Source organism: Globicephala melas, chromosome 1 (genome assembly GCF_963455315.2).
Source record: "Globicephala melas chromosome 1, mGloMel1.2, whole genome shotgun sequence".
NCBI lineage: Eukaryota > Metazoa > Chordata > Mammalia > Artiodactyla > Delphinidae > Globicephala > Globicephala melas.
The window spans coordinates 168,321,976-168,349,220 of NC_083314.1; the positions used below are offsets into that span (position 1 = coordinate 168,321,976).

General features: G+C 41.8%; 3 protein-coding genes across 10 annotated transcripts; 2 read left to right on the forward strand and 1 right to left on the reverse strand.

The window, feature by feature from the left end:
• The first annotated feature begins 920 nt into the window (after positions 1-920).
• RSRP1 (arginine and serine rich protein 1) lies at positions 921-5,062 on the forward strand. Of its 6 annotated transcripts, XR_009566199.2 has the most exons (6): positions 921-1,120; positions 1,362-1,950; positions 2,588-2,739; positions 3,120-3,164; positions 3,366-4,013; positions 4,591-4,754. XR_009566199.2 is itself a non-coding variant. In XM_030874163.3 (5 exons), the coding sequence occupies exons 2-4, from the start codon at positions 1,422-1,424 to the stop codon at positions 3,126-3,128; spliced, it is 690 nt and encodes a 229-aa protein (XP_030730023.1). In that variant the 5' UTR covers positions 921-1,120; positions 1,362-1,421; the 3' UTR covers positions 3,129-3,164; positions 3,930-4,003. The 6 variants fall into 6 exon arrangements, 2 of the variants coding, with proteins under 2 accessions (XP_030730023.1, XP_030729979.1); XR_009566195.2 differs by having other exon boundaries at positions 3,120-4,013; XM_030874163.3 differs by lacking the exon at positions 4,591-4,754 and having other exon boundaries at positions 3,930-4,003.
• Positions 5,063-5,943: 881 nt separating this feature from the next.
• Positions 5,944-16,296, reverse strand: LOC115862403 (pre-mRNA-splicing factor SYF2-like). 3 transcript variants are annotated; one of them, XM_070045735.1, is made up of 5 exons: positions 15,992-16,296; positions 15,663-15,773; positions 12,542-12,660; positions 11,843-11,960; positions 5,944-10,808 (listed from the first exon to the last, which is right to left on the reverse strand). In XM_070045735.1, the coding sequence occupies exons 1-4, from the start codon at positions 16,016-16,018 to the stop codon at positions 11,924-11,926; spliced, it is 294 nt and encodes a 97-aa protein (XP_069901836.1). In that variant the 5' UTR covers positions 16,019-16,296; the 3' UTR covers positions 5,944-10,808; positions 11,843-11,923. The 3 variants fall into 3 exon arrangements, 2 of the variants coding, with proteins under 2 accessions (XP_069901836.1, XP_069901835.1); XM_070045734.1 differs by having other exon boundaries at positions 5,944-9,434; positions 15,992-16,294; XR_009566214.1 differs by lacking the exon at positions 5,944-10,808 and having other exon boundaries at positions 11,940-11,960; positions 15,196-16,068.
• Positions 16,297-19,647: 3,351 nt separating this feature from the next.
• Positions 19,648-25,446, forward strand: LOC115862420 (pre-mRNA-splicing factor SYF2). The gene is made up of 7 exons (XM_030874223.3): positions 19,648-19,738; positions 19,970-20,080; positions 21,996-22,121; positions 22,533-22,650; positions 22,998-23,088; positions 24,246-24,344; positions 25,130-25,446. Exons 1-7 carry the CDS (start codon positions 19,712-19,714, stop codon positions 25,293-25,295), a joined length of 738 nt encoding a protein of 245 aa, XP_030730083.1. The 5' UTR covers positions 19,648-19,711; the 3' UTR covers positions 25,296-25,446.
• Positions 25,447-27,245: the final 1,799 nt, after the last annotated feature.

Here is a 27,245-nt window from a genome sequence, read left to right on the forward strand (position 1 = left end):
TAGCTCCTAGACATCTCTCAGGGGTCCTTGTGGAGACCCCACATTTCAGAAGCAGCAATAAAATGTGGAAGTCTTCTCGCGCTTTTAATCTCTCAGGTGATTAGATTAGGCCCACCCTATATAATCCAGGATAAGTGATTTCCTATCTACCTCCCAAGAAAGTAGCTTTTGTAAAAATGCCTGCAAAGCAGCATTGACTTGCAAAAGCAGCTCATAGGACTAATGCTCCTTACATAAGTGGTTAGTTCATTCGATGAAAAATTATTTCAAGGCAATTGTCATGCTTTATTAACAACAATAAATATGTCTAAAATGTATCCTACTTATAAATCCCTAGAAATAAAAGAGTCACCATTGTCTAATCCTTAGCACCAAGAACACTGTCCTCAGAATAGACATCTCAGACGTCATTCTGAACCTTTAAACTAACTTAAAGGTCAGCTATGAGTGCCCTCTGCATTCTGTCTCCACCTTTCTGACTTTTCCTAGCCAAAACACGGGAGTGAAAACCGTTTTCTAAGATAATGCATTGACAGGCATCCTGTGACGTCCAGGGGAAGGCGGCCCGCCGGCCGGACTTGGGTCAGGAGGAAGTGGCCAAGAAGGGTCCAGGGAGGCACAGCCCGAAGGGGAGGAAACGACCCAGTTAACATCGGCCAGGCACACAGTCCCAGAGTCCGGTGTAGCCGGCGCGAGGCTGCCTCGTTTTCACCCGGTTTCAGCCAAGAACACCAAAGAGCCACAGGTTGCTACCCGGATGGAGCTGCGGCTCCCCCTGCCCACTTTCCGTGCTAGGGCGCGCATGCGCATCCTGGAGGCCATTGGGTGAGGCGGAGGGTGGGGCTCGGGTTGGAGAGAGGAGGGGAGCGGCGGTTGGACGAGAGGGGAGCCACGCCCACCACGCAACGTCTCTGCGCAGGCGCGGGGCGCCAGCTTCTGGTATTTTCGACACGTCTGCCGCGACCCCGTTCAGTTCGCTTTTGTACGTTGGACGTCGGAGGTGGAGGTTGTGAGTCCGCCGTTCAGGAGAAGCAGCGAAAAGCCTCTCTCCGTCCTTAACTGGAGAAGGAAGGCGTCCGCTGGGCCTTTCTCTCCTTGAGTGAGGCGTCGACGGCCCGTGGTGGGTTTTCTGGTGATGGGGTGGCCCTGCGGTCGGTTACCTCAAGGCGAGCGTAGCCGGGCCCGGTGGGCCCCGCGGATTGTGGACGGGGACGGTGGCGGGGCGGGAAGGCCGGCAGCAGACGGCGCCACAGCCCGGAGTTCCGTAGGCCGGGAGGCCCGTTTCTTTTTCGGCCCGAGGCTGCCCGCGCGGCTCACTTCGGGACTTCACTTGTATTTTGTTTTCTCTCGTTTGTTTTTAGGAACTGAGTTCTCGGGCAGGGGTCGTCAGAGCAAAGGAAGCTCGGAAGCTGCCGTCCGAGATGTCCAGCTACGTGAACGACCTGTGGCCGGGCTCGCCGCACAAGGCCTCCCCATCGTCGTCGCGGTCGGGCCCGTCCAGCCGGCTGTCCTCGGCGTCCGGGAGCCGCTCTCCCCCGAGCTCTCCGTCCCGATCCATCGTCTCGACTCGGTCGTGGTCGCGGAGCCGCAGCCGCAGCCCGCCCCGGCGGAGGAGCAGGTCGAGGTGTCGCTCCCGAAGGCGCCACCGGAGGAGGTACCGGCGCTACTCGCGCTCGTACTCGCGGAGCCGCTCGTACTCGCGGAGCCGCTCGCGCCCCCGCAGCCGCCGGTACCGGGAGAGGCACCACGGCTCCTCCAGGAGGTCCTACCGGTCCCTCAGCCGCCCCCGCTCCCGAGGCCGCTCGCCTTACCGGAGGGCCTACGCCTTCGCGCGGGACCGCCCGTACTACGGCTTCGGCCGCACCGTCTACCCGGAGGAGCGCAGAGGCTGGAGGGGGCGATCCCGGACCAGGTCGCGCAGCCCAACCCCATTTCGTCTGAGTGAGAAGGGTGAGTCGTCGGTCGTCGAGAGAGGCGTTAGGGGAAAGAGGAAGGGCTCCAGTAGGTTAATAGTTAAAACTACACTGTAGTGGGCGCCCAGTTTTAAAATGGACGGCATGCTTTTCCCTTGGGGGTAAGGCTGTGCATGTTAAATGGCTTGGTGGAGGGCGGTTCTGGGTGGAGCCTTGAAATTGTCAGGCAGTTAGTTATTTACCCACCGTGTGCTTTTACTTGTTGATCATTTAGGGATGCTTGTTTTTCTCAGCAAAATAAGTAGAGTTCTTTTTTCATCAATAGAAATATATCTTACATGTGGAAGTACCGTGAAAATGTCTAGATACTACTAGTTTAAAAGCACAAACATAGGGCTTCCCTGGTGGTGCAGTGGTTGGGAGTCCGCCTGCCGATGCAGGGGACGCGGGTTCATGCCCCGGTTCGGGAGGATCCCACATGCCGCGGAGCGGCTGGGCCCGTGAGCCATGGTCGTTGGGCCTGCGCGTCCGAAGCCTGTGCTCCGCCACGGGAGAGGCCACAGTAGTGAGAGGCCTGTGTACAGCCCAAAAAAAAGCACAAACACAGTTTGTGATTTTTGAGTTTTCTGGAGAAATACTACAGGATAAATGAACACTTTGTGTTTCCTTTGTAGATCGAATGGAGCTGTTAGAAATAGCAAAAGCCAATGCCGCAAAAGCATTAGGAACAGCCAACTTTGACTTGCCAGCCAGTCTCAGAACTGTTTCTGTATCTAAAGAAACCAACCGTGGAACAGCTGTACTGAATAATGGTGCAAAGTCTGAGGTAAGTGTTTTAGATTTATCCAAACAAAATCTTCAGGAAACTACTACCAGAAAGATCTGATTAGCCATTTTTATTTGATTTGCCTTAGACTGCTTCCTGGAAAGGCTAGCTAAATATAATTTAAAATAACAGATCTGACAATACTAGATAGTCTCCCCCCGTGAAAATGGGAGACTAATGAACTTTATTTTCAGTTGACACAGTACTAATTACTTTCATAATTGTAGCTGGTACTTTGGTGATTTCTATGTAGTTACCAAGTTTTTCTAGCTAGTTTTTTATGGGGTATTTATCTGTAGCGCTCATTTGCAGCATTATGTTCCCACAAATTCCGTACTCAACATACAGTATAGTTTATCTGCTTTATTTCTGTCTTATAGAAATCATGAATGTGGTCTCCAGACATTGATGAAGAAAATCTGTTGGTAATTGATACATGTGCAAAAGCATCAGAGGTTTAACTAATTTGAAGTTTATGTTGACACACTGAAAGCTTAGTTTTTTGTTGGTAGATCCCTATGCATGCTAGAATTTGGGACAGGTACTAAACTAAACAAAAGTGTACTTTGTAATGGTGGGGCATCTGATATAGATGTCCCTTTCATAATATATGCAATATATTCCAGATGTTTTGAGAGATTACAGAAGAAGAGGCCTGCTTCACTTGCAGATAAGTTTATTACAATTCTCCAGAAATGTGCAGCATAAAATTCATAGCTTAAAGGTTTAAGGTAGTTAGGAATTGATAACACTCAGTTAACATAGGAAAGATGGGTTATCTCCTGTCATTCATATCCAGATGTGGGTTTGCCTAAGTATTAGTGGTGGACAAAAAAGATCTTAGTTCAGTCGCTTTTTCAGACGGTTAGGTTCCCAACTGGATGGGCAAATGCCTTAGTTCTTTGAAACTAGGTGTTTTCTGGTATGACTTGACTTTCAAAGTTACTTGAATTTGCATCGGGGGATACAATACTCCTTTATGGGGAAGAGTGTCTTAAGCCTATCATTGAATCAGTTTTGTTATGGGGAAAACTCAACAGAGTACTATGTTATTTATTTTAGGATGTTAACTATTTGGTTACATCCAACTTGATTTGTGTCTCTACAAGTGAATTTGTAATACAGTTGGGCTGCTTTTTATACCTACGAGGGTATGGTTTTTTAAAATGTACTTTCTCTTACCTGTCTAGCTGTCGGATAAGTTAATAGAAGATGAAACAGAAAATCCCAACGAGAAGTCTTCCCAGCAAAAAAGCATAGCTTTTAGCTCTAATGTAAGTATATCTAAGCACTGACCACTCAAAAACTGGCCTTAAACATATTTCTGTTATGTGGGTTTTTATTTTTGTTGGCTCATTGTTTTTATGATGATAATTCGAGGCCTACTAAGCCACTAAATAAATAGAATTAAAAAAAATTTTTTTGTATGGTTCTTACAAGTGACCAATATAATGGGCTCCTACTTTAATATCTACATTCTCAGTCTCAATATTTTGTCCTCCTTTTAATTATTCCTGTTTTCCTTTTTAACTGTTAAAATATTCAAAAAACAAGTCTCAGAATATCCTGTAGTCAGAATATTTTAAAATGAGCTAAGGGCTTAATAAACAAAATTTCAAAACTATTTTTAATACTTCACTACTGCAATGGTGACATATGCCTTGCATATGTCTGATTTGATTGAATTAAGTTGCAAGTGCAGTCCGTGGCTTTGCATTTATTTGGTTGGTGTCTCTTTTAAGTTCTAGTCTTAAATGGAATTATTTAATGTATTTTGTAAAAAGCGAGTATTTTAAATGTGTATAATAATATTTGTTTGGGAAGCTGACTTAAGAACTTGTTCTCTTACAGAATTCTGTAGCAAAGCCATTGCTTCAGAAATCAGCTAAAGCTACTGCTGAAGAGACCTCTTCAGGATCCCCAAAAATAGATAAGAAGAAAAGTCCATATGGACTGTGGATACCTGTCGAAAAGAACATCAATAGCTAAGGTTGCCTGAAATGCATTTTTTTTTTGCAAGTTTGTTTTCAGCATTATTCCATTCCTTTGAACCATTTAGTGATAATTGTTGCAATTACAGATGACAACACAGAAAGATGTAAATACTTAATATTTAAATATTAACATTTTAGATTTCTCTTGCAGATAGGAGATAGCACAAATGGACCAGAGGTTACGCACAGGTGGCATTCTTGTATATATACTTGTAAATGTTTTATATAATATGGATTGGTTATGTAGAAGTGAAATTTTTAAGACAAACAGTAATTGAACTGTTTGTGTTGTATATATTTTATTAATAAATTTGTTTTTATTTTAGTTTATTGTATATATTTTACATAATGGGTTTTTATTTAATGAAGAAGAATGAGGTGGTATCTCTTGTTTAAAGCCTTGCTAATCCCAGATCCAAATCCATGAACTGACAGCATAGGGCTCTGTGATCTTACCTGAGAGTTTGTGAGAAATGTTGAATCTGAAATCTACCCCAGAACTGAATTAGAAGCTGATTTGTAAAGTACTCCCGGTTGATGTAGATACTCATTAAAATTTGGGAAGTTTGGCCTAAGACTTAAAAGAATACTGGCATAGTGTTATCCTGGAAGAATTGAGCTTCACGGCAGGAAACTCAGCCAGAGAGGGGTTGAAACAATGCCTCACTGGGTTATAAAATCAGAGGTTTCGTTGCATTTTTTTCTTACTATGTTTTAAAAAGTATTTATTGGGCTTCCCTGGTGGCACAGTGGTTGGGAGTCTGCCTGCTGATGCAGGGGACGCGGGTTCGTGCCCCGGTCTGGGAAGATCCCGCATGCTGCGGAGCGGCTGGGCCCGTGAGCCATGGCCGCTGAGCCTGCGCATCCGGAGCCTGTGCTCCACAACGGGAGAGGCCACAACAGTGAGAGGCCCGCGTACCGCAAAAAAAAAAAAAAAAAAAAAGTAGTTATTGATTTGAAATTCTTCATTGCTTCTTACTGTAGCTGGGAAAGACCTTAACTAAGCACATAAAAATTTAGAGATTGAATGTTACACTTAACTGAAAGGTCTGGGCAGTTGGTTTAAACGTTAGCTGATTATGGATTTTTGTGGTTTTGCCTGTTAATACATTCTAGTGGATACCAAAACTAGGAGGATTTAAGCCAGTTTTAGATGGTCTCTCCAAGTGTTAATTTGACTTAATCAAGTGTTTGGATTAAACATAAAATGCCAGCTTAATGAATTTATTTTGCCTGTGTGCTAGGCTTTAGCAACAAAACATGTCTTGCTAGAACCTAAGCAAAAAATAAAAATCCTAGTAGATCAAAAACATGCATGAGGTTTTATTTTAGTGATGGGGGTGGGTACTATTGATTGCTTGAATGTTTTTCTTTTCTACTCCTTGGAATCTTGCCCTAATTTTGAACAGACTCTTCAGTTTGGGAAATAATGAAATAGACTTCCAATAGGCAGGGATAACAAGTTAGAGAATAGGATGAGGAGAATATTAGAGGCAAGACAAAAAACCTGGGAAAAGACAAACACCCAGAAATTAGATAATAGATGAGCAGGCTTAAGTCCTAAATTTTTAAGTAGAAGTTGACTTTAAAAAGATGGTGAAGAATCCTCAAGTGCAATGTAATACTGTATTAACTAAAGCTGTGCTGTCCAGTATTTTACCTGCATTTCCCATGAAGACAGCCACCAGCCACTGTGGCTATTGACCACTTGAGAAGTTGGCTAGTATGACTGAGGAACTGAATTTTAAGTAACCACTTACTGGAAAGTGCAGATAATAGAATACTTCTATGATAGAACATTGTATTGCATAAGAGCTGCTCTTAAATTTGACCCTATGAAAAATTTAAATGTACAAATTTAGACTTGGATATATACATTCCTGGACATATAATTTCTATTCCTATAGTAAAGCTATAGAACTCAAGGATTTCCTTGTAAGGGAGACTTTTGCAATGAATTGATGACATAATGCTAAGATCATTTTCACCTTCACTTAGCTGGTAACAGAAAAGCACCTGCTTTGATTATGACCTTATGTAAGAGGTTTGGCTAGTTGCTATGGATATGTGCCACTTCTGAGATTTCACTTCTACAGTGGTCTTTTCCTTCAGCCTTGAGACTTGCCTATTTTCCCTTTATTAGTTCATTTTCTTTTTACTACCTAGTATCCTGAAAAGAATGTACACTTTCTCCATTTTTTTTCATAATCACCCCATGAAGTCCTGTCAGTCCTTGTCTAACCTGACCTTGTCGTTAGTGTGGCCAGGACAACTGTGCTCAGTCTCTCCTAGGCTTTGTAACACAGAAGATAATTCGTTGTGCATATTCCCAGACTGCCTGTCATTACATAAGTGGGATGCAGTTGCCCAGGTGTGATACCACGTCATTACATAACCTGTGGACAATATAGCAAACAGGCGCTGACAGTGAGAAATTGTACCAAGAGACTAGATTTAGTGCTGTCCAATAGAAAGGAGAGCTTCAATGAAAAGTAAAAAGGTGAATTCGTTTTTTACCCCAGTAGATGTTAAAATATTTAAACATATAATGTAGAAAAGTGGTATTTTACTTTTTTTGGGTAGGTGTTGTGATTCAGTGTGTATGTTACACTTAAAGCACACCTCAATTTGCCCCAGTCACATTTCAGATAATCACTAGTGACATATGGTGGGTGGCTACCATTTTGGAAAGCACAGCCCTAGATTGTAGGTTCAGGTGTGTAATGCTTTGCTTTTTTTCTAGAGAAGCCATGATTACTGAACCAACCACAGCATGCTGTCCTTTGGTTTTCTTTGCTGAAGCACTTATTAAACTTACCTAGCAAAATAAAACTTGTTCTTATGCGGGCTCACTTTTCACTATTTCTTCATGGAGTCCTTTCTCAAATTTTTCTGTCATTCAGGCAGAAATTTCCATGCATTTGTCTTCTTTTCTTTGACCTCTTCCATTATCTACAGTGGCTTTTTGTCCTTTGCCCACTGTTAGGATTCTATCCTTAGCCTACTCCTTCTACAAGCTCTTTTGCTAATTTCCTCCACTCTGTCTTTAACTACCATCTACTAACTGAAGAGTATCAATTTCTGAACTCTAGTTTCCAAAGCTTGCCTCAGCTCTTCAAAATGAACCTTTCCCATACTGAGCTAATTACAGTATTGCCTGTTTGAATTAGTGGCTTTTACCATCCACCTAGTCACCTTCAGAGTAGTCTTCAGATCATACTGACATCTGTTTTTTTGGTTGGCTATTGCGAGCACTTTTCTCCTCTGGGGAAATCCTATTTGTCCTTTAAGCCCAAGTCAGTATGATGTCTTTGAAGACCTATTAATTTTTCCCTCCCCTCCTTTTCCCTTAGTAGAAAGGTATTATTAAACGTTTCTTTGAAAATACAGGAGAAGAAAAAACTACTGGCATGTTATTACTCTTGATAAGATTGGGCAGCATGGGTGTGTATTTGTGTCAAATTATTTTTTAAAAAAAGTAAAATTACCACATCTGTTCCCATTCCCAGGAGCAATCACTGTAAATAGTATGGTGCACATCCTGGATTTTATTTCTATGCCTGTACAAACCTCTTTATATAGGTAAGAGCATCTTTTCATGTTAGATCTGTCTCATTCTGTAGTTGTATGACTGTACCACAATGTTAAAATTTCCCTATTCACAGTACACTGAATATACCTTTATTATTAGCATTTATATTACCATCTTTATAAACCCGTCATTAGCTAAATCGGAGCTTCCTACTCGTTGATCAATAAGTGTGCCCAGCTTATACTGATCTCAAACCTAGGCATGTTTTTATTCACGTAACATGGCACAATCTTCACTTTCATGGCATACTCCTGACTTCAGGTTTTCTGTCCTCTGTTTCCCATAATTACTACTAAAATCGCATGTCCTAATTTTTTAGTTACAGTTGAAATAAGGTTAGAATTCCAGTTAGCCTTTAAAAAAAAGATTGTATTATGTGTATTTTAATAATATTTTCACCAAGTGTTTTAACTTATTTCTTCCAAGGGATATTTGCTTTTTGAAGGATGGCATATTTGTAAAATGCTACTGGAGAATCAGTCTCCCACCCTCTATGCTTGCCCCATAAATGCACCTGGGCCATGGGATACAACATGGGACAGGCAAGCACCTGCTAACTGTGACCTCTTGGAGCAGGGAGGGATTAGGTTGAATTTCCAGTGACCACTGCCTGCCTTTCACTACCTACCATAGCTTATAAGAAGAATTAGTGCCAATTTAGCAACTCACCTCTGAAGCTCCCAAGTTCAACTCCAGGTCAAGTCAAATGTATGACAGATTTCAGCATGATGATGACTTGTGTTCGTATCTAAGGATTTTAAGCCTAGCAGAGTGCACACGTTAAGCACACACTTCAAACAAAGAAATACAAGACATTTTTCTAAAACAAATGAATAATAAATATATAAGTATGAAAATACACAGATTTGTAGAACATGTCTTTACAAATTATAAAAGGAAAGAGTCCTGATTTACTGGTACAATTTGGCAGAACAGTTCCTGAAGGAGATTAGACAGCTGTTCTTCTTTCCAAGTTTTGTTTAGTTTCAGCTGTATATTTCCCATAGAATCTTTCTGCCTTGTTGAATTTGGCATTCCTTTCATTAATGTAGTCAATATCTGCATCATCATAAGGACGTCTCTGGCTGTATTTGTCTCGTTTTTCAATTCTGTAACAGAAACAAATATACAGAATTCAAAGTGGCATTCCTTTTTTTTTTTTAATTTATTTATTTTTGTGTTGGGGCCTCGTTGCTGTGCGTGGCCTTTTCTCTGGTTGCAGTGAGCAGGGGCTACTCTTCATTGTGGTGCACGGGCTTCTCATTGCGGTGGCTTCTCTTGTTGCAGAGCATGGGCTCTAGGACCGCAGGCTTCAGTAGTTGTGGCTCGCGGGCTTAGTTGCTCTGCGGCATGTGGGATATTCTCGGAGCAGGGATCGAACCCATGTCCCCTATGTTGGCAGGTGGATTCTTAACCACTTTGCCACCAGGGAAGTCCCTCCTTTTTGTTCTTAATAGTTAAGCCTGAAAGCAATATCTTTAGAAAGCATCCTACAAGGATATATGTTCAATGAGCATTCTTCTTGAATTTAATCTTAACAGTATCATCAGATGATCTGGTCTGAAGTTTGGGAAATTACCCAGGTTCACGCTGAAATATGAGTGGTCACATATTACGTTGAGAGAATTTTTATACGTACTCTGTAGATTCTGCCTAGTAGTTACCCCATTCAAAACACATATAAGCAACATAAGTGTCCATCGACAGATGAATGGATAAAGATGTGGCACATATAAATGGAATTCTACTCAGCCATAAAATGAAACATAATTTGAGTTATTTGAGGTGGATGGACCTAGTGTTTGTCATACAGAGTGAAGTCAGTCAGAAAAAATACCGTATGCTAACACATATGGAATCTAAAAAAAAATGGTTCTGATGAACCTAGGGGCAGGACAGGAATAAAGACACAGACGGAGAGAATGGACTTGAGGAGGAGGGTGGGGTGGGGGGAGGGTAAGCTGGGACGAAGTGAGAGAGTAGCATTGAAATACATACACTACCAAATGTAAAATAGCTAGTGGGAAGCAGCTGCATAGCACAGGGAGATCAGCTTGATGCTTTGTGACCACCTAGAGGGGTGGGAGAGCGAGGGTGGGAGGGAGACGCAAGAGGGAGGGGATATGGGATATATGTATACATATAGCTGATTCACTTTTTTATACAGCAGAAACTAACACAACATTGTAAAGCACTTATACTCCAATAAAAATGTTAAAAAAAACACACACATATAAAAGTGGTGGTGAATGGGACCATTCTTCAGACTAATAATTCAAATGTTCCTTAACTTCAATCCAGTTGCTACACTTCAAGACCATATAGTTAATTTTGTTATTAAGCATGAATCACTACTAAAACTTTAGGCTGCATTTGTAGTACTTCCTGCTTTTCCAAGTCTACGACCATCCTATCAGTTTCCTCTGTGGAAGGCACGTGTGTTCCGTGAAGAAGACTGTTAGATGTTGGGTAGAACTCCTCCACTGAAAAAGAGTGAAGTGGTGAGTAACACAAAAAAAGATCCTATACCTTCAGAACTGGACAATGTTTAGTGGTCAAAAGTGGAAAACTTTGAGATACTTGATTTCAAAGAAATAGAATTCAGACCAAAAATATATATATTTAAGAAATATCTACTCCTGGGACTTTCCTGGCAGTCCAGTGGTTAAAACTCCATGCTTCCACTGCAGGGGGCGTGGGTTCGATCCCTGATCTGGGAACTAAGATCCTGCATGCTGTGTGGCCAAAAAATAAAAAACCTCCAAAGCCCAAATGAGTTAGCTGAGGACCACAGGTTAATGGAATTAACGAAGTTCATACAGTAGGAGAGCTTGAGTAACATGCTCAATTGAGGGCACAATTTACAGCCCGCTCCACTATCTTACACTATCACTATTAAAACAGTCTTGATCTTTAGCACAGTACCTGTCTTACATAATTAGGTAAGGAGTGTAGTTTACCATTGTTTACTGTGCATGACGAAAGAAAGTATTACTGTGTCCCTTACCTGTGGATAAGGGTAATAGCAACAGTAATAATCAATGATAACAAATAATAGCCAATACATATACAGTGCTTTCTATGTGCCAAGCACTGATTGAGGGCATTGTATGACTTTATTTAATCTTGATAATAACCCTGTGAGTTGGGCACTGTTGTTATTCCCTATTTACAGATGAGGAAACAGAAAAATAGTGTGACACAGCTACTAAGTGGTGGAGCCGGGACCCAAGGCCAGGAAGCAAAGCTCCAGAATCAGCACTCTTAAAGGCCTTTCAGTAACATACATAATGTATGCTTTTAAATCACATCGACCTACTGCTTTTCTCTCAGTCTCTCATATGTTTCCATGTCAGGTCTGATCTGCTTTGTCAACCTATGATACTGGTGTAATTGGGCAGCAGCATAATCTGAAAAAATGAGAACCCATACTATTTTAGATGTTGGGTGGGGCATTATTAGACTTGTTAAATGGGCCATTAATAGGCCCATTCAATAAAGTAAAAGCCATTTTTACCTGAAAATCCCAGATTGGGGTTTTTCCTCCTCTTTTTCCTCTCCCATTTTTCTGCATCTTCTGCACTGATCTCGAGCAACTTCACTTTCTTATAGTCTTCCCCTCTTGCTGTACATTCCTAAAACGAGGGGAAAAAACATTAGCTTTATTGCCTTATACAATTCCTTAATTCCTTTCAAATCAAAGGCCTAAAGACTGCTATCAAGACAGTAAAATGGCCAGTTTACAAAGAAAATTGTGGAATCTGCTATATCTGTAAGAATACATCTATAAAACTGACACCAAAAATAGCTGTGGGGGACACATTAGATGTCCATCAAAATCCTTGCTTGCCTCCTTTCTGGACTCATGGCCGCCCATTTCTCAACGTCCCTTGCAGCTGCATCAGGCCAGGTGACTTGGGCTGCTCAACTGGGAACTGATAGAGGAGAGGCTCATGAGCTTTATCTTTTCTTATTGTTGGAGCTTTTGTTACTGTGGCTTAACCTTTTACCCTAATATCCATTATGTGGCTGCAACTGTGTGCCAGGCAGTGTTGTAAATGTCTTCCATATTTTATTCTCAAAACTCTCTAAGGTACAGATGAGGAAACCAGAGCTGGAACGCTTAATGCTTAACTACCATGCAATATACTGCCTGAACAAAACACAATATAATATTTGAATCCACAGCTTATGAAGGTGGCAGGAGTGTACTTACTTTTCTTTTTCCTGCAATTCCCATTCCAAATGAGCTTTCTTAGCTTCCCAATTTGCAGGTAATTTAAGTCTTTTATCTTCCTCCACAACTTCCTGGTGATTTAATTTTCGAGCTTCATTCTACCACCAGGACACAAAGTTTGTCAGCAGAGGTATGGAAACAAATCCAAATAAATGTTACCTATCTTGTATGGTAGGCCATCCAAAATGGACTTAGGGATTTTATCCTGAAAGGAAGGGAGCCACTGGAGAAGTTTGTGTGAGAGTGTGTTCGTACTGAAGAGATTTCATGTAGGGGGAAGAGAGGTAAACACCAATATCTATACCTTTAAGTATTATTTTACTGCCTTCAAGGAACCATGTGGTAAAGATGGAAAGAGCAATAGTTTGGGAGTAAGAAGGCCTGAGAAATATACTGATTTGACTACTCCCTAGCTGTGTGATGTAAGCAAGTCGCTTAGGATTGGATTGAAACAGCATTTCCCAAAGTATGAGTTCCACTGTACAGAGGTACTTGAGATGATTTTAGATACTACTGAATGACACAGTCACATACTGAGAAAGTGATTCCATTTCTCATTCCTTTTTTAATTCAGATTGGGTTGAAGACAAAATTTCAGTTTTAACACGTCTAAAAACACCTATCTTAATGCCTCATTTAGCCTCCCTTTAAAAACAAACAGAGGGGGCATTCCCTGGTAGCGCAGTGGTTAAGAATCCGCCCGCCAATGCAGGAGACACGGATCGAGCCCTGGTCCGGGAAGATCCCACATGCCTCGGAGCAACAAAGCCCGTGTGCCGCAACTACTGAGCCTGTGCTCTAGAGCCTTCGAGCCACAGCTACTGAGCCTGCGTGCCACAACTACTGAAGCCTGCACTCTAGAGCCTGTGAGCCACATCTACTGAGCCTGCGTGCACAACTACTGAAGTCCACGTGGCTAGAGCCCATGCTCCACAACAACAGAAGCCACTGCAATAAGAAGCCTGCACGCCGCAACAAAGAGTAGCCCCCGCTCACCACTAGAGAAAGCCCACGTGCAGCAACGATCACCCAATGCAGCCAAAAATAAATATTTATTAAAAAAATAAAAACACTGAGCAAGTGGACAGGTGGTCACATTTACAGTATAAACCATGAAGGTGGTATGAGAAGGACTACAATCTAATTTTCCTATTATCTATGAAGTTCAGAAAGTTTTAGGTGACAGAGTTAGTGGCAGAGTTAGGCCAAGAACCCAAATTTCCTGATTTCTAGCTGGTTTTCTTTTCTACCTATAATATTGTAATATCTCTTTAACCACAATACCATCAGCATACTCCCCAAATAATTCCTTATTATCAAATATCTTGTCAGTGTTCACATTTTCCTGATGGTCTCATAAGTGTTCATTATTATTTTTACAATCTGTTTGAATTGGAATTCAGACAAGTCCCACATGTTGCGATTAGTCAACATGTATGTACACCTCTTAAGGTTTATTTAATGTATAGTTTCCTTTTCCATCTTTTTTATCCATTGCTTTTTTGAGGAGTGTGAAAATGTGTTGACTGTCCTATTGTTTCCCAAAGTGGCATCTGCTAGTTGCCTCCCTATAATGTCCTATAACATATTTTTTGACCCCTGTATTTCCTGTAAATTGGTCAATAGATCTAGTGGCTTCATCCAATTCAGGTTAGATTTATTTTTTTTAAAAGATTTATTTATATTTATTTATTTAATTTTATTTTTGGCTGTGTCGGGTCTTAGTTGCGGCACGCGGGATCTTCGTTGAGGCATGCAGGATCTTTTGTTGTGGTGCGTGGGCTTCTCTCTAGTTGTGGCGTGCGGGTTTTCTCTTCTCTAGTTGTGGCGTGTGGGTTTTCTCTTCTCTAGTGGCATGTGGGTTCCAGAGCGCGTGGGCTCTGTAGTTTGCGGCACACGGGCTCTAGTTGAGGTGCGCGAGTTCAGTAGTTGTGGCGTGTGGGCTTAGTTGCCCTGTGGCATGTGGGATCTTAGTTCCTCGACCAGGGATTGAACCCGCGTCTCCTGCATTTTAAGGCAGATTCTTTACCACTGGACCACCAGGGAAGTCCCCAATTCAGGTTAGATTTATTTTTAGCAAGTCTACTTATATGAAACTGGTGCTACATACTTCTATCAGGAGACACATAATCTCTGATTTTATCCTTTTTGTGATGTTCACAGCCACTGACTGTGATCCAGTGACTCATTAAAAACTGCAAAAGGGGGATGTTTGAATTATATCATTGCTTCTTCACACATCATCCGGCCTCCTATTTTTTTTTTTTTTACAGTATTTCAAGTGAATTAAGTATGTCCCACTAGTTTTTAGATTGCGTTTTTCTGCGCAAATAGAGATAACTACCATCCTCACACATACCTCTTGTCTCCAGCTGCCTGCTGACCTATCCTAATGAGGACTTTTCCTTTGCTCTTGTTCCTACTGCTCTATACCACTTCCCCCAACTCCTTTACTTGTCTAATAATATCCTACCCATTTTTCAAGCAGCGTAGTTGTCACCTTAGTCTCTAGTTGTCAGTCTTCTTCTCTGCACTTCTGAGGCACTTTGTTCCTCCCTCTAACATACCATTTACCAAGTCGTGAAGTAATTATTTGTTACGGATCTGCCTCCATAACTGGGCAGAAGCCTTACCATATTTACCGCTGTATCCACACCATCTGTTGATAGTTGGCTATAGCACACTAGAGGCCATTAGGCGAGGGGCTGTTTTTGGATGAATGACGCCAACTTGCTGCGTGACAACAGACAAGTTACTTTCCATTTCTGGTCCACGGTATCCCGCTCCATGAAAAGAAAGGTTTGACAGAATCACTTGAGCTGAGAGGAGGGTGCAGGGAGAGGATGCTTAAAAAAATACCAATGTCTGTGTTTAGAAACTGATCAAATCAGACACCCTGGAAGTGAGGCCTAAGCATGTCTAGCTTTTAAAAGGTCTCAAAGTGACTTCAGTGTGATTCCAGGTTGAGAACCACCGGGACCGAACTTTCATCTAGCTCTGCAGGTCTGTCACACGCACTGGTGCGGCTTCCTCGTCGCTCCACAAACGCGCACGGGCCTGGCCACGTGACAGGTCTCAGCTGGCCTCTGGGGCGACTCACCCGCTTCAGGTGCAGCTCCCGGAATTTGCGCAGTCTCAGTTCGCGCTTCTGGGCGGCCAGCTCCTCGGCCGCCGCAGGGGGCTGCTGCTCCTCTGCGCCGTCCACCGGCACCTGCGGCGGAGGACAGGCTGGAGGCGGGGCCGGTTCGGCTTCTTCCCGGACGGCCCAGGTGATTCCCCGCGGTTCCCGACAGGCCGGGCGCCCTCACCGCCGACCCCGACCCCACAGTGTCTGCTCCCCCGTCTCTGCCTCCCTGGCACTACCTCTTCGTCTAGCCGCCGTCGTCTAGCCTACGCTCCCAACCGTTGGGCAAGACCAGCCCCACCCACCTCCTCTGCCTTAGCCTTTGCCGCCATCACCCGGTAGCGCTTTTTCCCCAGACTTCCTGCGACAACTTTTCCGAGTCTCCAGCTCACTTCCGTCAGCCAGCAGCCACAGGTTTCGGGACAAAGCCCCGCCCCTTTCTGCTTCCCCAGCTGAGGAACCAATCCCTTGGGCTGTATCCGATTGGGCCAGGCTTGGGCCCAGGCGCACTGAGTGGAGACACGAGGGCAGCGCGGCGGAATCGTCTGAGGAAGAGAGGTAAAAGGAAGAAAACGCCACCAAAAGTGTGAGAAAGCAACCCAGAGCACAGATTGTGCCCATCAAGTGACCAAAGTAGGCCTACAGTCACCATCACAGCATCCTATCTTAATCTTTGCGTGGCGGTACAACGCCCGGTACAACGGAAGCTCCAAGAGAACAGGATATGTTTCTGTCTTGTTCACAGCGGATTCCCTGTGCCCCGAACTGTTTGAATGAAGAAAGGAAGGAACAAATTGACTGAGGGTACTCGGGATCTCTTCCTCAAGCATCTCCGAGATGCAGAAAGAGTTCTTGGATTAATGTGAGATTTTGACTTTCTTCTCAGAATTCTGCATAGGACACCATTCTTCGTATATCTGTCCATTCATTCAGTAATGAACTGTATAACCATTCTCTATTTAACTCGTCTATTCTTTGGTTCATCATCTATGAAAAATAAATAATAATACAATACCCATGTTACAGAGTAGTTTGAGGACAAATTCGACAATATTTGTGACTTGTGCCTGGCCCATGGCAAATGACCAATATACCAGTTGGGATTAGGTGTGTCCTCCTCCTAAGATGTCTTTAAATGTTTTTCTGCAGGGGGCCCTAACCTTCACCACCTTAAGGGTCAGTTTCCCCTGTTACAGCTTTTCATACTTCTTCTTTGTGGCGCCTACATAAATAATTAAATAAGCGTGGAACTGACTGTTTAGTGCAGTTAATTTAAATGAGACAAGTTTCTTAACAACTATGAAAGCAGCAAATCTAGCAGTCATAAGCTTATATTTTTTCTACATTATGATTTGACAGAGCAGTCGTAACACGTATTTTTATTCTTTAGGAATACAGAAATGTCAGTTATTTTCAGTATGATCACTTAACCAGAATTACACGATTTGTAAAAATATTTTATCCGTCAAAGCCCTACATACTCAAACCAAGTAATTAAGGAGAGTTTAATAAAGGGACTGTTTACAGAATTGTAGACTGGGTTAAGAGAAACCAACAAAAGAGTGAAGCATTCCAGGGCTAGCAACAAGAGGGAGCTATTGCTACCCCTAATCCTAAGAAGAAGAAGGAAGGATAGGATAGGAGAAAGTCTTCAGACAGAAGATGTGACTAAAGAAATGCAGCCAACCCATAATCCAGTCAGGGAATAGATATCCTGACCATTTATTCTCTTCTATTCTAGAAAGCATCACTTTCCCACTAAATCCACTTGTGAACTTTCTATTCTGTTCCTTTTTTTTTTTTTTTTTGGTGGCCCATATGGGGACTGAACCCATGACCTTATTCTGTTCCGATTATGTGTCATTTTCTGTGCCAATGTTTTTACTGAAGTCTCTTATTAAGTTTTAATTCCTAGTAAGATAAGTTCCTTCTCAGTTTTTTTTTTCCAAAACTACTCTTGGCTGTTTCTGTAAAAAATTTTTAATTTTGGAATTGGAAATATATTAATATGATTCGACGTATATATGTATATATATAGTAAATCCCCCAGATTGTCACTTATATTAGCTTCTTGCAAAGCAAAAATATGTTCTTAGTAACCCTAACCCTGCCCATTGCCTCTTAAATATAGCATACTATAACCATATACAGTTCTGTACCTTGCATTTTTCATTTAGTATACTTTGGAGAACTTTCCAAATTAGTATACAGAGAGCTGCCCCATTCCTTATTTATTTATTTATTTGGGCTGTGCCGCGTGGCTTGTGGGATCTTAGAAGCCCGACCAGGGATTGAACCCATGCCCCCTGCATTGGAAGCACAGTGTCCTAACCACTAGACCGCCAGAGAATTCCCTGCCCCATTCCTTTTTACAGCTTCCCCCGAATGTACCATAATGTATTTAACCAGTCTTCTATTGACAGACCTTTGAGTTGTTTCCAATTTTTTGCTTTTACAAAAAACTGAAATGAACAACCTTGTACATAAGTCAGTTTATGCCTGTGCAATTGTACCTGTAGGATAAATTCCCAGATAGCTGGGTCAAAGATCAGATGCCTTTGTAATTTTTATAGATATTGCCAAATTGCTCTCCCTAAGGGTTGTACCAATTTTCAGTCCTACTGAGACAGGCTGGGACCTGGGACCACAAGGAAACAATAAGGGACTAAAAATAACTGGGTACATGAGCAGCTGGGGCAAATTACGAACCACACAATACAAAAAGGCCCAAAACCCAACTGCCACTTCTGAGATGTCAGGAACAAAAGCAGTCTACTGCAGCATGATCCCTGAACACAGCACCACCAAACAGGTGGGCAGACCACCTAAGTCAACCGTCTGGCCCAACCTATGGATCCGCCCCTACCATTTAAAAGGACCGGCTAGCGTGCCCCTTCTCCACCACTCCCTCAGGGAGCTAACAAGGGCACCTGTTACTTGTTTTCACTCCCTCCTGCTACAGCAAGAGTCCCAATTCAAACCTTGCTTGAATTCCTCATCTGGCCTCATCAATTTCTATTGATTAAAGAGTCCAAGAACCCTGGCTGGTAACACTTCACAGGCTCACCGATAGTTTCACTGAACTTTTAGATTTTTGTCACAATATTTTACAGTTCCAAAAAAACAAAAACAACCCACTGAGATTGATGGAATAATATTACATTTATACTCATTCGAGATACTCATTTGTGATATTACATTTTTCTATTGTCTTCCAACCAGAAAATCATCACTTACTGAAATTTAATTTCTTTGTACTTTATTTCGTATTTTTCTTCACATTACCGTTTAAATCTTATACCCAGGTATCTTTTCATTTGGGGGATTACTTTTTCATTTCCACATCTAATTAATGGTTTTAGTGAATAAAAAAATTATTTTCATGTATTTCTCTTGTATCCAGCACCTTAACTGAATTATATTAATAACTTTAGCACTATTATTAATTCTGGCGCAGTTTCACCGCTGAGCACGGAAGAACGAACAGGATGGGACGGGTCCTGCTCTCTGCAGTTTACAACGTCGTTGGGGAAAAAGAAAACGAACAGACGAGAAAAACACCTTACATATATTAAAGAGAAAAAAAATGGTAACATATGACAGTACTAAGGGCCTACGCGATACAACGTAGTCAGGGGAGACCTGCCTCGGAGGAGGTGACACAGGTTAAGCGCTGAATGGAAAGCACTTTTCGCTGAAGGGTGCAGCACACAGTTGAGGTGACTTTCCACGAGGCTCCCAGCTCCACCATTCCTACCTAGCCAGCCTCCACCGAAACCCCCAGCGCTTCTCTCTCAGCCTCCACCCTTCCGGCCCCCGCCTCTGCGGCCTTTTGCGGCTGCGCAAGGCCCTGCCCAATTGAAAACGTTTCACTGCCAAAAGGGGCAGGGATTGGTCCTAAATTCCTGAGGCTGACAGGAAGGGGCGGGGCTTATAGTAGGCTATTAATCTGTATTGACGCTGCAGTCCGAAGGCCGGCGGAAGTGCTCTGGGTTGTTGCCGGAAGTGGGCGAGGAAAGGTTGTGATGGCGGCTGCGACTGTAGCAGAGAAGGTGAGTGCTGCTGGCTCTTTCCAGGGGTTTTAGTTGGGGAGGGCTCTGAGGGACGGCAAGGGCGAGAGGTGGAGGAGGTGCTTGTGTGCCGGGCCAGGAAGGCGCAGATACTTTGGGGCCTGGGTCGGCGGTGAGGGCCCGGCCTGGGCTGTCGGGACCCGCGGGTGATCCGCCTGGGCTCTCCGGGGAGAAGCCTAACCGGCCCCAACTCCAGCCTGTCCTCCGCCACAGGTGCCGGTAGACGGCGCGGAGGAACAGCAGCCCCCTGCGGCGGCCGAGGAGCTGGCCGCCCAGAAGCGCGAACAGAGACTGCGCAAATTCCGGGAGCTGCACCTGAAGCGGGTGAGTCGCCCCGGAGGCCAGCTGAGACCTGTCACGTGGCCAGGCCCGTGCGCGTTTGTGGAGCGACGAGGAAGCCGCACCAGCGCGTGTGACAGACTCGCAGAGCTTGATGAAAGTTTAGTCCCGATGCTTCTCAACCTGGCAACACATTGTAGTCACTTTTGGAAAGGGACATGCTTTCACCAAGCTTTCTTTCACGCCCATCTGTTTTAACTTAGTTGGGCTAGTTTGGGGGTCTCTGTTACTAACCGCCTCCGTCCTGTATGATTCTAGTAAACTCTTCATTTTACCTAGGGAAATATGTGGAGCTAGAGACTGGAAGAAACTTGTCCAGTAAGAAAGCTGGTTGCCTCTTCATTCAAAAATAATCAGCAAATCTCGGGAAGTCTGTAGGGTCAGTGGTTCAGCTAGTAGGTGGGGAACTAGATGAGTAAGATAAGTCCTCTGCTCTTAAGTAGAGGAGACGTTCTAGATAGAAATTATATTGTGATAAATGCCATGCTTGAGTGAGGAACAAAGTGCCTTGGGAGTGCAGTGAAGGAGAGATTGGTATAGTTTAGGGGCCCCCAGGGAGTGCCTCGTATAAGAGGTGATACCTAAAGTACTGCTATAAAGATGAGTAAGATGTTACCAGAAAAATAAAGAAGTTTGAGGAAGAAATATCTAAGCAGAGGGAACAAATGCAGAGGAAGAGAATTCACGTCAAGGATAAGAGTCCAGCAAACAACTGGCTGCAGTTGGAGCTGAGAAACAAAAAAGCAGCTCTTGACTGTTTCACCTCAAGGGGGCCTGACTGGTAGCTTGGCCATGGTTTCACAAAACTCCAACATCACTCTGACTGTCACAGTGTGACGAAAACAAAACTGTTCAAACCACAGAAATGACCACACAGCACCCACTTCTGCTAACACCAGTGACAAATACAGCACTAGCCTCACTCCATTAGTTCTGCTTCCTGTATAAAAACTGAAGATACCCAGTCATAGAATGCCCTGGCTTTCTGACGGTGCCTAACCCAGGGCACAACCATGCTTCCTTGAACCTTTCCCTCCAGTCACCTGATACAAACTCAAATCCTGTAAGTGGCTCCTCCTAACACCCTCTCACTGAAATGCCTCCAGTTCCCCATGGTTTGCTGTTTCCTTCAATGCAATACACACAACTTTGTTTGACTACACATGTATTCTTGGTGTCTTCAACTGGAGGGCATTGTCAGAGCCAAGAGTATGTGAGGGATGGTTGTTGAGACGAATGTTCTGGGTTTTTCTCTTTACCCAGAAAAATTTAATAAAGAATTCAGCACACTTACATATTTACTTGGAGGGACTGTGTAAAGAACATGGGGTTGGATTAAGAGACATGTCTTCCTGGACTAACGGCCACCAGCCTGTAACCCAAGAAACATCTAACTTAAGTTGTCCCTAAGATGGTATACTCATTTTGTTTTATGCAGTTATTTTAAAACAGACTCTACATACAGTAATTTAAATGGAAAATGCCTTTCATTTGACATGATGTAAACTGCTAAAATATCTAAAGAGGAGGGGGGACTTGGGAAAGGTTAGAGATATTATGATAGGTATTAAAGCCCCCAGCCCCAAATTGAGGCTTCTTCTTTGCATCAGTCAGGATTAAAAGAGAATTGAAAGTAGAATATCTTTCTCATAATGTGAGACATTAACGCCCAGGCCTTTGGCACAGCAAACTAGTGCAGCTCAACACATTTCTTGACTGTATACAAATGCAGCCCTAATTAGGCCGTTTCCTTGCTTAAAATCCTCTGATGGTTCTCTTGCTTTTAGGGTAAAATGGAGTCCCCTTGTTAACGTGTCTTGACCTTCCTCAAAGAGGGAAATATTTGTTTGGATTTATTTTCATGTTTCAGCCGATAGCCTTTTTGCGTTTATGGTTTTAGAATGAAGCTCGTAAATTAAATCACCAGGAAGTTGTTGAAGAAGATAAAAGACTTAAGTTACCTGCAAATTGGGAAGCCAAAAAAGCTCGTTTGGAATGGGAACTACAAGAAGAAGAAAAGAAAAAGGTTAGGAACTACTCTGCTATTTTCATAAGTGGTTTATTCAATCTTTCTAGAGTATTAAGGCAGTAAAAAATGCTTTTTACCAGCTACCAAGCTTTGGGTGAGTAATTTAACCTCTCTGTGCCTATGTTTTCTCATCTGTAAAATGGGACCTGTAATAATTATTTAATTATGAATTAAATGAGTCAATGCATGTAAAACATTTAAAAAAGGGTCTGACACCTGATAAATGTTGAATAAGTATTATTTTTTAGATTGATGTACTCACTTCTTATATACCATAGTAGATTATCAAATTTCCTTCAAATATTAATCATTATTTTTAATGTATTGCTTGATATCTTTATTTAAAATAGGTCAAATAATTGCTTGAATCATTTGGGCAGGCATTAGCTTTTTTCCTTTCTTTTTCAGGAATGTGCAGCAAGAGGGGAAGACTACGAGAAAGTGAAGTTGCTAGAGATCAGTGCAGAAGATGCAGAAAGATGGGAGAGGAAAAAGAGGAGGAAAAATCCCGACCTGGGATTTTCAGGTAAAACTCACCTTTACTTTATTGAATGAGCCTGTGAGGTAAGCGTTGCCTTCAGTGTTTCTGGTTTTAAGAAAGGATATACCCCTTCATGGAATATTCTCCAAGAGGCTTACTCCCAAGAAAAATACAGACATATCTCATAGGGTAGAAGTAAAAAAGGCTGTGCTTGAGGCAGCTGGATCCCTTTACTCATTGTGCTAAAATTAAAGCCTATATTATCAGCATCTTCAGGATAGAGGCTCTGCTTAGATTAGTGCGTATATTGCTAATAATAATTTTGACTTTTCTCTGAATAGTAATGACCAAACAAGGAAATATATCATTTCCGATTCTCATTTTATTTTTAGATTATGCTGCTGCCCAGCTTCGCCAGTACCATCGGCTGACCAAACAGATCAAACCGGACATGGAAACATATGAGAGACTGAGAGAAAAGCAGTAAGTTGACAGGACTAATGCCAGTCCTTTTTCATCCTGAAGTGATTTTTTTTTTTAAACATTACACTTTATTTATTTATAAATTTATTTATTTATTTTATTATTTTTGGCTGCGTTGGGTCTTTGTTGCTGTGCGCAGGCTTTCTCTAGTTGCGGCGAGCGGGGGCTACACCTTGTTGTGGTGTGCAGGCTTCTCATTGCGGTGGCTTCTCTTGTTGCGGGGCATGGGCTCCAGGCGTGCAGGCTTCAGTAGTTGCAGCACGTGGGCTCAGTAGTTGTGGCTTGTGGGCTCTAGAGCACAGGCTCAGTAGTTATGGCGCACAGGCTTAGTTGCTCCACGGCATGTGGGATCTTCATGGACCAGGGCTCAAACCCATGTCCCCGCCTTGGCAGGCGGATTCTTAACCACTGCGCCACCAGGGAAGCCCTTCTGAAGTGATGATGTACTTGTGCATGTATATAAACGTACATACATAAATACAAACAGACTGCAGTGCTTGGGTATGGGTTATCCACAGCTGTTTAAGAATAGTTTCTGGTCGTGATGACACTATTTATTGCTCATCCACAGCAGTTAAGCTAACCACCTGGTTATCTTTCTAGCTGGGCATACTATGACAGGGTGTTGAGAGTTTAATACCCAGATTATCATAGTTATTCAGATATTTTGGGATGCAGAATGCTTTAGTGCCAGGATGGGTGAACTTCTGCTGTAAAGGACCAGATAGTAAATATTTTAGGCTTTGTGGGCTATGTGTTCTCTGTCATAGCTACTCCACTGTGTCCTTGTGATGTGAAAGCAGCAGCAGCCTGTAGAGGAGATATAAACAAATGGACTGTGTCCCAGTAAAACTGTTTATAGAAACATGCTGCAGTTTGTTGGCCTGCTGTAGTGGAAAGAGAAATATCCTGAGCCTAGAAGCAAGTCCTTTAACCTCTGGCCCTGGGCTCTTTCATCTGTAGAATGAAGGTGTTGGCGTAAGTGATTTCTTACTTCTGTCCCTTCTAATTCTGTGTTGTTTTTTTTAAAAAGGTAAGGTAGGATCCCATAGTATAAAGATATGTATGTATTTTATCTCTCATCGTGAATGGTAGTTTAGTTTGAAAATGTGGAGCACTTGCAGTGTTACTCCAAGTCCCTGTTGCCATCTTTCCAGTGAGGAAGAGTTTTACCCAACATCCAACAGTCTTCTTCATGGGACACATGTGCCTTCCACAGAGGAAATTGATAGGATGGTCGTAGACCTGGAAAAACAGTGAGTACTCCGTGTAGCAGCCTGAAATTTTAAACGTTTAATGACAAAATGGACATAATATGCTTAGAATGAATTGAGAAGACAGATATTATACTTCCTAATTTCTGAGCTAGCATCTCTAGTGGTTTTGGGGACAGACAGTAAGGATGGGTTGAGTCCCTATGATTTGGAATGAAGAAACAAAATATTGATGGAATTGAGTTGTTATAATTGAAAATTATAAAGAAAATTATTCTTTAAGAAATTATTCTTGTTTTTACTTTAACAGCCATTCCACTCTTTGATTTGAAGAAGTACAAATGTTCTAGTAAATCTATCTTTGTATATTTGTGTTTCTTAATACTGATAGGAATGTGTTTCCTGATGCTGATCAGGCAGAGCAAAATGAATTTATATTATAGGAGCTAATACACTTAAGTATTAAGAATAGTGTCTAGTATATACTGTGTACTCTGTTCATATTAGCTGTGATTATTATTAATATAATTACTGTTGTAATTATTTTCTGTTAAGTGATACTTCATGTGTCCAGTTCCTAGCAGTGTAGCATTGCTCTTCTAGAAACATTCTAAAGATGAGTTTGTATTTACTAAATTTCATGGTTCATACCCAGGATTGTGCTGTTAATTGGCAGTTTCAACTTCATCTTGATGAAACTGGCCTTCCTCCCGCCCCTTCCCAAAGTGCTAGTCTTAAGTGTACTGATTCTATTCTATTTGGCCATGTTTTATTAAGATCAATAAAGAAGGCAGTTTTGAATTTTATAAATTATTTTCTTCTCCCAGAATTGAAAAACGAGACAAATATAGTCGGAGACGTCCCTATAATGATGATGCAGATATTGACTACATTAATGAAAGGAATGCCAAATTCAACAAGAAGGCAGAAAGATTCTATGGGAAATATACAGCTGAAATTAAACAGAATTTGGAAAGAGGAACAGCTGTCTAATCCCTTCAGGAACTGTTTAGAAGCTTGAGAATGGAGTGAAAATTTCTACTAGCAAATTGAAGTTCTCTTCAGAGTTACACCAGTAAACCAGAACTCGGTCTATGCCTTCCCACTCAGCATTTAAAAATAAATGTTTTTTCTTAAACTTCTACTTCCATGTATATTTCCACATTTTTGTGCTTGGATATAAGATGTATTTCTTGTAATGTACTTGTTTTGTAAAAATCTACTTTGTATAAATTCTATTATTTTTCTATGTATTTTAAATGTGTATGACTGTTGAATCTTTGAAGCATTTTGGCTTTAAGAATGCTGGCAGCATACGTAAATGCAGTCATTGTTACTTTGAATGTTTTTATGAATTTGACAAAATCTAGAGCTGGACTCAGGAACTATTTGGGGTTGTAGACTCCGAAGCTAAGGACGGTGATGAGGAAGGGAGCAGTGGCTGCTGGAGGGTAGGTATAGGCTCTACCTGGGCTGCTTGGGACCAAGTTCAGGAAGTAGCAGAACTGTCCTCCCATGAATACTGACTATGCACAGTTCCCTTTTAAAAAAGGAAATGTCTTGTGGAATAGAATCCCTACTAAACAATTTATCATTTAAAACAAATATTTGTATTTGTACATTTATATATACACAAATATACACATACATGCTTCCATTCCAAAAACATTAAAAATTTTTCTATTATAGGAAATTGCAAACATATTCAAAAGAAGACAGAATAGTACAATGAGTCCCATATACCCAATGCCCATCTTCAATAATTATCAACTTAATGCCAATCTTTGTTCTGTCTTTATTTCTATCCACTTTTCCCTGTATAACTCCTGTGTTATTTTGAAGCAAATACTAAATATATAATTTTGTCTATAAATATTTCAGTATGTATCTGAAAGATAAAAACTTAAAAAAGGCCACAGTACTATTATTGCAATAATAGTTTAATAAAAGTCAGGAGTGAGAGATTGGTATAATTTTTTTCTATGTGATGGTAACAATACTAAGTACCTAATTAGGACATTCCAAATTAAGAAAAATCTGAAATTCAGAGAAAATTTCACAAATATTTCAGCTTTTGTGTTTAATGAACATTTAATACCACTCGTAATTGTTCCCTTTTAAAATTCATGTAGTACTTTCTGTTTCTGCTCTTATTTTGTTTCTTCTAGCATTTAATCTGTGTGCAGTTAATCAGGTCTGATCATAGGGCTTTGATGCTGCCTCTGAAAATAGATATGTTTCTTTTCCCATTTCCACAACTTTAGTTCAGGTCTTTAGTCCTGAGTATTGCAATAGCCTTAAACAAAATCACGTCAAGAAACATTGTCAAATAGAATCTGGCAAGGTATTTAAAAGAATAATTCACTATGAGACAGCAGGGTTTATTCTAACAATGCAAGAGTGGCTTGTCGACATGTTAGTTACCTGTCCAATATCAATTCTCTTTTCTTCATAACCATCCAAACCCTGATTTTTTGGGTGAATTTGTGGTAGAATTTCCAGCTAAACATTTGTTTCCCCAGACCAACTTGCTCTTACAGGTGGTCAAATGTTATAGTTCTGGCTAATAAGACACAATCTAATTATTCTGAGAAATCTTTTGCTTTCCTGGTAAGGGAGTTGCCACTCCCTCCCCCTTCCTTCCAGCTTGGATCACATACGTGAGGCCTGGAGTCTGTGCCATGAAGTAACAAGCATGAGGATAAAGTCAATGTGCTGAGGAGAGTGGAGAAGAGCTTGCATTCCTTTTGGCATTGCTGAGCAGCTGCACCGGCACTGGATGCCTGCCTCTCATCTTCCTGTTCCTCGCTGCTGAATAAACTTATGACCAATGCATATTTCAATTTCAGGACAAATGTTACATATACAAAAATCAATAGTTTTTTCTCCACTGTAGAAATAAATACATAGAAATGGAGATGGGAGGAAATAGTTACAATAGCA

Bases quoted from the DNA above. Each gene is read 5' to 3' on its own strand.
- RSRP1 (XM_030874119.2), top strand. From the start codon at position 1,422: ATGTCCAGCTACGTGAACGACCTGTGGCCGGGCTCGCCGCACAAGGCC. The intron at 1,951-2,587 runs GTGAGTCGTCGG...TTTCCTTTGTAG, and splicing joins ATTTCGTCTGAGTGAGAAGG to ATCGAATGGAGCTGTTAGAA. The intron at 4,014-4,590 runs GTAAGTATATCT...GTTCTCTTACAG, and splicing joins GCATAGCTTTTAGCTCTAAT to AATTCTGTAGCAAAGCCATT.
- LOC115862403 (XM_070045735.1), bottom strand. From the start codon at position 16,018: ATGGCGGCAAAGGCTAAGGCAGAGGAG. The intron at 15,774-15,991 runs GTGGGTGGGGCT...CCTCCGCCGCAG, and splicing joins CAAAGGCTAAGGCAGAGGAG to GTGCCGGTGGACGGCGCAGA. The intron at 12,661-15,662 runs GTGAGTCGCCCC...TCCTGGTGGTAG, and splicing joins GGGAGCTGCACCTGAAGCGG to AATGAAGCTCGAAAATTAAA.
- LOC115862420 (XM_030874223.3), top strand. From the start codon at position 19,712: ATGGCGGCTGCGACTGTAGCAGAGAAG. The intron at 22,122-22,532 runs GTTAGGAACTAC...TTTCTTTTTCAG, and splicing joins AAGAAGAAGAAAAGAAAAAG to GAATGTGCAGCAAGAGGGGA. The intron at 23,089-24,245 runs GTAAGTTGACAG...CCATCTTTCCAG, and splicing joins GAGAGACTGAGAGAAAAGCA to TGAGGAAGAGTTTTACCCAA.